Below are 10,371 nucleotides of genomic sequence, written 5' to 3'. Positions count from 1 at the left end.
TTGAATGAGTCGAATGAACCTTAATTTTCATCAGTAACATATATGTCTCAACTGAAATAATTAATTGACTCATGCGAGCATGCATGTTTATTGGTAGAAATGGGACACCTGGAGGATTAGACTCATGCATGTCTTATCTTCAATTAGTGTGTGCATTAATTCCTTATTAGTGCTGTAATTGCAACTATATATATAATGCTAGTGCAATATTGGAGGTGGACGGCCCATATATTTTACTAAATTTCACAGGTTACGTGGATAGCAGCAGTCCACATCATCCATGGCTTTGATAGATATATATCTTGTCACTATTTCACTGTGAATTGAATTGTGAAAAGTAATTGGATGGAGGGACATGGATCATCGCACTCCAAGCGTCTCGTTGCAAATTTAACTATTGCTACCTTCCTAGCGTAGCAGTGCCCTGGGTTATACGTTCTTCCAACCGTGTCTCATGTGGATGGCTCTTGTCTGTTTGTGACTGTTGTATATATACATTGATAATTAGTGATTACCACTTGCTAGCAAGTAGTTGAAGTACTCAATTGAGGCTCAACCTTCCATTTCCCTATCCTCCACCACCTATTTATCAAGCCTCTTCTTCTAATACTTCTTTTTCTTCTTGCGATCTTCTTCTTCTTCTTCCATTCTCTGATATTTCTAATTAAGGTACCCATCTGATCTGCAGATATATATATATATATATATATATATATATATATATTCTTCTTCTTCTTCTTGTTATGATTATTGACTTGTTAAATTTATATGCCATGCATGCATTGTCATTTTTCATGCAAAAGTAATTAAATAAGAGATGGAGTCAGAGTCAAGTGGAATCCTCCCGGACAAGGTCAGAGCAGCTGGGAGAGATGGATGGTGGTGGTGGTGTCAAGCAGTTAAAGTCATTAAGCCGCACTGCTTCGGCTGAAATGATCAATGGATCAGCCCAACACATCAATTATAACAAGTCTAGTTTCAGGAAAAAACTGGCCAATATTTCTCCAGGGAAAAGCAGATCATCAGGTGCCGGCAACCACATAAGGAAGTCCCGCAGTGCTCAGCTTAACTATAAGCTGGACTTGGAGGACGTTAGCAGTGGCACTGCTCTGAGCCGAGCCTCCAGCGCCAGCCTCGGCATGTCCTTCTCCTTCACTGGTTTCACTCCCCCTCCTCAGGACATCCTCGCTCATCTCGACAACTTCAGTGATGATGACACTTGTGGTAATTATTAATATCAAACTTTATATATATATATATATATATTATCTGATCAACGACCTGCATGCATGCAAGCTGTAGTGATCAAATACTGTTCTATAATTGTATTAATTAACTGATCATGTTCAGCTGGAGATCATGCAAGTCATGAAGCTGATGATGCCAGAAGGAATAGGATGATCATAGAACCAACCTTACCATTATATCTCAAGGTACGTATACGTGCTCATATATATGTTACAAATTAATTAATATTGTATCAAGCATATATATATATATATATTATCAGTTCCTTATAAATTTTTCATCAATGATCTGTACGAGCGTGTATTCTCGATCAGTTTACAGAGGTGAAGTATAAGGTGATCATCAAAGGAGTGACAAGCACAAGGGACAAAGAAATCCTTCGTGGCATCACTGGTTCAGCTGGTCCTGGAGAGGTTTTGGCTCTTATGGGGCCCTCGGGAAGTGGTAAAACCACTCTCTTGAGTCTCTTAGGTGGGAGGATCAGTGGAAACATCACTGAAGGGATCATCACTTATAATGACGAGTCTTATTCCAAGTCCCTCAAAAGCAGGTACTTATTAATCATTTAACCACAAAATGTACGTAATAAGATATATATATATAGGTGTAGCAGGTGTGCATTTTATATAATTCTCAATCATGGGACATGGAGAAATTCGCATGTTTAATTTCATGTTGGTTATAGATAAAACAAGGAAAGGAGGATAATTAAATGTCCATGAGAGAAAAATAGCTTTATTAGAGTTACAACTTACAAGTGCAGTGAACTCTGTAGCTAGCCTGTCCTGCTGGAATTAATTAATAATTAATGCAGATACTACAAAAATAACACAGTGACATATTAATTAACTGTTGTGAACACCCAGAATCGGATTTGTGACTCAAGATGATGTTCTGTTTGCGCATCTGACGGTGAAGGAGACTCTAACTTATGCCGCTCTACTCCGACTCCCAAAGACAATGACCAAACAACAGAAGAAAGACAGGGCCATTGACGTCATCTATGAGCTTGGTCTTGAAAGGTATTTTCTTGTATATATATATATATATATATATTATCAAGAAATTAACTCATTTGGATTTAAATCATATTGACATTTTGAATGCATGTGTCATGTGTGTGTTTGTGTTCAGGTGCCAGGACACCATGATTGGAGGATCATTTGTGAGAGGAGTTTCAGGTGGTGAGAGGAAGAGGGTGTGCATTGGCAATGAGATTTTAACCAATCCATCTCTTTTGTTTCTTGATGAGCCAACATCTGGGCTGGACTCCACAACAGCCCTCAGAATTGTTCAGATATTACATGATATAGCTGCGGTAAGCCATATAGAACATGATAATAAAACAAGTTCAATAGTTAACTTTTGAGCTGGTCTTGAACAACAATCTAGTGTTATAAAGATACTAATATATATATATATATATATATATATATACAGTACTGTTCTAGTTTTACAAAAATGGATTGATTTTTGCTGGATTATATATGTTTCAGGCTGGTAAGACAGTGGTGACAACAATTCATCAGCCGTCAAGCAGAATTTTCCACAAATTCGATAAACTAATCCTGCTCGCTAAGGGGAGTTTGCTCTACTATGGAAAGGCATCAGAAGCAATGGTCTACTTTTCATCCATTGGATGCAATCCTCTCATATCAATGAATCCAGCAGAATTCCTGCTCGATCTGGCAAACAACAACATGATTGACGTGTCGATACCATCTGAATTAAAAGATAGAGTGCACATGGAGAACTTGAAAAGTGATCCAAGATCAATTGATAGGCTATCTTCAAAGGACGTACATGAGGTAACCACATTTTGCATATTACCGTGAAAATGACAATGATTACATGTTCTGAGGATAAATATATATGGAGATTTGAATCCTAACATGCATTGGCACAACTGAGTAATACTTTCTTCTGTTGTAACTTCCTCTGTGATAATTAATGGCCACTAATTATTTGATAAACCAATAAAACAGTACCTTGTGGAAGCCTACGAGACCCGGGTGGCCTGCAAAGAGAAGAAAAAGCTCTTATTGCCAATTCCTATCAACGAGGATGTCAAAGCAAGGGTGTCATCACCAATGAGGGAATGGGGAGCTAGCTGGTGGCAACAGTACACCATTCTATTCTGGAGAGGACTCAAGGAAAGAAGGTATGATCATCTGAGTTGGATGAGAATAACTCAAGTTATCGCTACGGCAGCCATCCTTGGCTTGCTTTTGGTGGCACTCTGACAGTTCTACACCCAAAAGGTCTGCAAGATCAGGTACAAAAATTTCACCATGATTTGGCTGAATTTTTTTTTTTTTTTTCTGTTATCATCAATGTATCCATACATTAATTGTTTATCTTGGCATTATCCTCAACATGTAAATATTTTATATTATAAGATGATGTAATGGCATTACAGGTTGGACTGTTGTTCTTCATCTCTGTATTCTGGGGCTTCTTCCCTGTTTTCACGGCCATCTTCACATTCCCTCAAGAGCGAGCGATGTTGAGCAAGGAGCGGTGTGTTGATATGTATAGATTGAGTGCATACTTCATGGCAAGGACAACAAGTGATTTACCATTAGACCTCATTCTGCCAATACTCTTCATGCTCATTGTCTATTTCATGGCCGGCTTGAAACTAAGTCCAGGACCATTCTTTCTTAGCTTGGTTATTGTGTTCCTTGACATCATTGCAGCTGAGGTATGTGAAATTTTATTCCAAATTTCCAAATATATTGGTGATCATATATTTGTAGCTGATTTTCTTTTTAAACTGGAAACAGGGGGTTGGATTGGTTATAGGAGCTTCTCTGATGGACATAAAGAAGGCAACAACTCTGGCTTCAGTAACAGTCATGACTTTTATGTTATCCGGTGGATTCTTCGTTAAAGTAATTAATAGCATATACTTGTTCGTTATGCATGCTTCTACTTCTTAATTATGATCTTTCAATTTATCAGAGATACAAAGAAATAAAACATTCATGTTTGATATTTTATCATCAAATTAAAATGACAATGCTCTGATAGTCATAATACACTGATATTATATATTCTTATGATTTTGCAGAGAGTTCCTGTGTTCATATCATGGATGAGGTACATCTCATTCAACTATCACACGTACAGGCTGCTGCTGAAGGTGCAATACGGTCATGTACCAGCCTATGTGAATGTCATTGATCAGGGGCATGGTGTGCGTGAAGTTGTTGCTATGATTGCCATGATTTTTGGATACCGACTTTTGGCCTATATGTCATTGAGGAGGATGAAGCTCCAAGCTGCTGCCTGAGTCCTGAGTCCTGAGTCCTGAGTCCTGACCCAACAAATGATATACATATATAAATGTGTTTGCTTTTTCGTTTGTATAGAGGTGCATGGTATCTTATATCTTTATTTGGGCTAGCTTTTGACTGATCAGGGAATTATAAAGGAGTTTACTTCTCCCCTGTCAGCATAGCTTAGCGACCTATAATTTGTTTTTCTTTGGGTAATAAATTAGAGAGACGAGTGTTGATGATAAGCTGGTCCTCTAGCAGAGTGTACATCATTTTTTTCTTCCCAAAGTGTTTGTTCAGTGAAGCTTTTTGATAAACATGCTTGTCTACAATTTGTCTCTTTTTCTCCCCTTCTTCTAAAGAGCATTCATACAGCTCACAAGCAAAAACAATCAGGAGATTTAAAGAAAGAAAAGTTGCAGTATGTTTCATGTGGTGATACCAACCCACAACCCCCTTCCAAAAAAACCAAGAAAAAGACATCATGATGAAATAAAAATCATTTTTTAAGAAGGGCCCAACCGGGTTCGAACCGGTGACCTATTGATCTGCAGTCAATTGCTCTACCACTGAGCTATGGACCCGCATTCGCCTTTGAAAGACCTAAAAACTTATATAAATAGTTTATTTTACAACCAGCCTTGTTTCGCCAAATATATAGAAAAACAATATGCAACAAATGAATAAATATTAAACACCAGCACCAGCACCAGAACCACCACCACCACCACATATGGCTTGCCCCGTTTGGCATGCCTTTTAGCTATTTTGAGACTTTTGAATAGATCAAGAGTAGGCTTGAGAATCGGGAGTGATTGACAAAAGGATATCACCAACTCCTTCCCACATGGATCAGAAAACCAACCTCCCCCTCGTCTCCTCCTCCTCCTCCTCCTCCTCTGCTGTATGGCATCGCCACCCATCCGCCACAGAGGAATGGAGAACACTCTCCTCTCTCACATTTCTCGATCATCAATCATCAAGAGGCCATTCCATTTCCAACACCACCATCTCTGACCCTGAGGATTAAGGATCCAGAGATTTCCAAGTTTCCCATCTTGGACCTCAATTCTCATCTCTCGCATCTCATATGGTATGGATGTGGCACCCATAAAGCAGCCATCGGCTAAGAAGCCAAGCTCACGATTTGGAGAGCTCGCCGGGGCCACGACCGCTCGCTGTGCAGCCGTGTGCTGTTGTTGTCCTTGTGGAATCTTGGACCTGGTAGTGTTGGCGATGGTGCGGCTGCCCGCTGGTCTGTGCCGGCATGCCTTTCTGAAAGGTATAAGGAGAGTGGCAAAGAGGAACAAAGGTACAACAACTGAGCTGCTTCTGCCCATCCCTAAGGGTAGAATTGAGGAAGGTTGCCTTTCTCCCGATGATAGGAAGATGGTCATCTCGCGCTTGCCATATGAGGAGGAGGCCCAGCTCGAGCGCCAAATGTGGGATCAGTTCTACTCCACTGGCTTCTGGAGGAGCTCTTCCCAAAAGTAAAGATGAAGACGTGGGAAAAAAAGCATGTTTATATTTAAATACCTAAAAAATTCTAAATTTATAATGTGCCTACACCAATAAAAATTAATAATTTTTTATAAAAATTATATTTACTTTTATGTTCTTTAAAATAGAATGACATGCTTGTGAATCAGGTAAAATGTAAATAAGTGTGGTGAAAAAGGTATTTTTGGTATAAATTTTTACAAATGATTTAAACTATAGGGTACTAAAATGCCAAAAACTTTAAGCTAGATGTAAAAACAGTCAAGGACCCTAGGATGTTAGCTAAAATAGACACAAAAAGCTTATGATACTCTAAGTTGGAATGCAATTCTTGCCACTCTTGTCAAAATGATTTTTTCCTAGAATTTGGATAAATTTGATTCATTCTTGTATCAGTTCTGTCTCCTTTTCTTTTCTTATCAACAAGCATCCCACCCATTGGATCCCCTCTTCGAGGGATATTAGACAAGGTGACTCTCTGTCCTCTTATATTTTTATAATTGTCTCTCAAAATCTTTCGGCCGTCCTTAACTTTACTATGAACAACCACATGATTCGGGTTTCAATTCTAGTCTTGATCTAATTTCAATCACCCTAATGTATGCCGATGATCTCATTCTCATTTCTTTTTGCAACCAAGAAAGTAGCACTGTAATATGAACAAGTGCCTTGATATTTATTATAGGATTACTAGGCAAAAAGCTAATAATCTTAAGTCTGCAATTCTCTTCTCTGATAGATTTACTCCCAGACTTATGAAGGGCATCTTGAACATTATTGCTTTCAAAATTGGTTCTTTTTCCTTTTTACTTATATAGGAGTTTTTAATTTCTCCCAAAAAGTTAGCTATCTTTCATTTTGACTCAATGATTGACCGTGTTGAGTAATTAACTGCCAATTGGAAAAACCTTCATCTCTCCCTAGTTGGGAAATTTACTTTAATAAATTCTTCCATTATGTCCATTCTGTTATACTATCTCTCTGTTTATCCTATTCCAGATACTGATTTTGGATCGATTTTTCCAAAAATAGCTAGAAAATTCTTTTTGGTTAAAAGAGTGCAATCGAAAATGTCATTTGCTTAGTAGCTTGGAGCGATATTACACTTAACAAAAACTTTGGGGAGGGGGTTTGGGGATTATCAATTAGAAATCCCAAACTTTTTTAAGCTTTCATTGATGGCAAAAATGTTTTTCAACTATCTTAATTTCTCCAATCATATTTGGGTTGACATTGTTCACCATAAATATGCCAGTCTTAACTTCTGGACTAATGCCATCGACCAAGCTCGTTCTTTGGTTCTTGAAAGGCTTATGTCAAACTGCTTTTGCTCTTAAACATTGTTTTTGAGTGAAGACTTTAAATCTGTCCAATATCTCTTTTTTTTTTATATGATCCTTGGTACAGTGATATCCCTCTAGATTTTAAGCCTACATATTTAAATATGACATTGGATCCTGAAAACATTCATATCTCAGAACTTCATACTGGCAATCATTGGAACATGGATAGATTGAATTTGATTTTTGGCAATCATATGAGCAATCATTTCATTCATAATGGGCCTGTGACTGTATCTGGTTATAATAATTGGGTTTGGTATCTGGATACTAAAGCTAAGAAGACTACCTTTATTGTGTACTCCCATTTGAATTCTATATGACACGCCCCGAACCCAGTTTTATGGACCCGGGACGCTGACAAACGGCCGTACACCTACAAGGCCGAAACCAAGTAGGTATACAAGGCCTCAAATCCTGATCCAAAACAGAACAACAAAAAAAATTCAAACTCAGTGGATTGCAAAAAACAATATAAACTTATTCAAATAAAAACCTAGGCCCACAACAATCGGGACTTATTATAAGCTAAATAAAATCGGCGATGGCCCAACGATCCTTGCTAAAGCTATCCGCCACTGATCTCTACTCCTGATCTGAAAAAAAATATCAACAAAATTTATGAGCTTGACATCCCAGTAAGCACCCACTAAAAATATTGGGATCATTTACACAAAATCATAATTTATCAAAATGAGAAAACCGAAACCGAATTATTTCAAGTAAACAAAGATGTCAAACCCGGAGCATATAGGTCCCCCAAGCATACTATGCCAAAACAAAATCACAAAAATTCATATGTTTACCCTCGATGACCCGAGACAAAAAATTTAACAAAAAGTCATATTTTTACCCCTCGTGACCCTCGAGCCAAAAATTATTAGAGGGATGCTATTCTTCACCGACTCGAGCCGTGGAAACTATAGTTTTCATAACAAAATACGTGTCTATCACTGCCGTGTGTTTAACCCCCAGCTGATGTGGGTTTATTGCAAAGTTATTTGGGGACTAGTTTCTATGTCAAAATACTTTCTCGCTCACAAAACGCATTTGAACTAACAAAAATTCAAAAACAAGCAAAAGTACAAGAATTTACTAGAATATGATCCCATTTTTGTCATATCAAAATACACCAGTTAATGGAATACAAACATGAACAGATAATAAAAATAATAATATTCTTTAATCAAAAATTAACTAAAAACATACTAAAATTCATAATTGAAGTAATACATTTTTAGATAAACTATTTAAATTTTTACAAATTAAATAATCCGAATTAAAATAAATATTTAAACCTTTCCGATAATTGTAATCCAAAATAAAATATCATTAACTCAAAATTTCAAATAATTTAAAGTAATTCCAAAAATAATAATAAATAAATAATCCAAAATATATATATATATATATGTCAAAATAATCGAGGATTTTTCTTTAAAAATCTAAAAAGTTCACAAAACTTGAATTTTTCAAGATAAACATATAATAGGGCTTTATATGTGGGATACTTATCTGATTAACTCCAAAAATACTCTCAAACCCTTACACCTTTGGCATGTCCTATATTTGGGAAGAGATCCCATTAGCTTTAAAATAACAAAATCGAGGCTAACAAACAATAATATTAAACAAAAAGATTTTTAGAAAGGTACAAATGCGAAAAGTTCAAAGTATTATTCTACACTCCCAAATATTGATTATTGTGAGGGTATAATAGCAATTTCCCACTCTAAAAGCCTATATCAATAATTCCAACATGATCAATGAGTACTAAAACCCTCAAAAACTCACTCACACTTTTCCAAATCACAAATTTTAAAAATTCTGGGAATAATAGACACTCTAACACTATAATATAGCCGAAATTCACATAATTTAGAATAATACTCAATTTATAAATATTCAATTGAATCTCTAACGATTTCCTCGAAATTATAATTCGTATATATACTTTTAAAATATGCATATCTCTTAACCCACAACTCCAAACTTAATGAAATTTTATCGACAATCGAAACTCAAAATGAACGACTTTTCTTATTTTTCACCTTATCTAATTCAATCTCCCTCGATCATCAAAATTGGCCATGATTCTTCAAGTTCGCATGGAAATATCATCCGAGACAATTATACTAATGAGGCTATATCTCACAACTACAGATGCATAAAAATCTGAAATTTTGCAATTATTTATATAACATAAAAATCTACAACTTTCATATTTTACTCTCTTTCAAATTCTTCCTCTAAGATCTCTAAAATCGAGAGGGATTTCTCATATGTCAAAACTGAAACTGAAACCCTCTCAAATTAAATCAACTAACAATTCCTTTCTCATGGCGAAAGATTATACCTCAATCAACTATACTTCACATTACATCAAATATATCATGCAAAAATCTCATCCTTGAGACGTGATTAAATCCTTACAAGCATCACGGTCAAAGATCCTAAGAATATGCTTAGGTGCATACATCAAAGAGAAACAAAAACTCCTTCAAACTACAAATTGGGAACAAACCTTAGAAACTCAAGGTCTAAATCTAAAGTTTAAAGGTGAATCACAAATAGGAACAAATTTTAGGGTTTCGTGAAAGAAATAAATCTAGAGCCAACCGGCATCAATAATAATAATTAATTATGCAACAAGCTCAAAGATCCTACCCTTGAAAGAAGCAAAACAACACTCGATAAGAAGATCCACTCCGTCCCTGCACGCCGCACCACCATAAGTAAAAGGAAAAGAGGGCTAGGGTTTTTATAAGAGGTCGTGGCGGTAGTAGTCGCAATCGAGTTGTGATATTTAGTAACTCAGTAAGGATAAGAGCAAGGGTTTTAAAAATCTTATAAAATCAATGGCTCGATTGAAAAAGCTTGCATTGACTGGCTAGGGATCTAATTTAAGGGGTGGGGCTCACACTATAGCAGCTTAGAGCAATCTTGGAAGGGCTGAAATCATCTTTGAGGCTCAACATAGCCCTTAGAGTAAAAACATTTTA

At 36.5% G+C, this 10,371-nt stretch overlaps 1 protein-coding gene, 1 non-coding gene and 1 pseudogene across 2 annotated transcripts; 2 read left to right on the top strand and 1 right to left on the bottom strand.

Moving 5' to 3' along the window:
• Positions 1-854: 854 nt before the first annotated feature.
• Positions 855-4,598, top strand: LOC120274506 (annotated as a pseudogene).
• A 443-nt stretch (positions 4,599-5,041) lies between these two features.
• Positions 5,042-5,113, bottom strand: TRNAC-GCA. The gene has a single exon. It is a non-coding gene; the product is annotated as a tRNA-Cys (tRNA).
• Positions 5,114-5,624: 511 nt separating this feature from the next.
• LOC120274651 lies at positions 5,625-6,023 on the top strand. Its single transcript, XM_039281185.1, has one exon. It carries the CDS (start codon positions 5,625-5,627, stop codon positions 6,021-6,023), a length of 399 nt encoding a protein of 132 aa, XP_039137119.1.
• Positions 6,024-10,371: the final 4,348 nt, after the last annotated feature.

This window comes from Dioscorea cayenensis, chromosome 13, assembly GCF_009730915.1.
Source record: "Dioscorea cayenensis subsp. rotundata cultivar TDr96_F1 chromosome 13, TDr96_F1_v2_PseudoChromosome.rev07_lg8_w22 25.fasta, whole genome shotgun sequence".
NCBI classification, from domain to species: domain Eukaryota; kingdom Viridiplantae; phylum Streptophyta; class Magnoliopsida; order Dioscoreales; family Dioscoreaceae; genus Dioscorea; species Dioscorea cayenensis.
This window is presented reverse-complemented; position numbering and strand designations above follow the sequence as displayed.

What these genes read in the sequence shown, in the direction of transcription:
- LOC120274651 (XM_039281185.1), top strand. Translation starts at nt 5,625, where the DNA reads ATGGATGTGGCACCCATAAAGCAGCCATCGGCTAAGAAGCCAAGCTCA.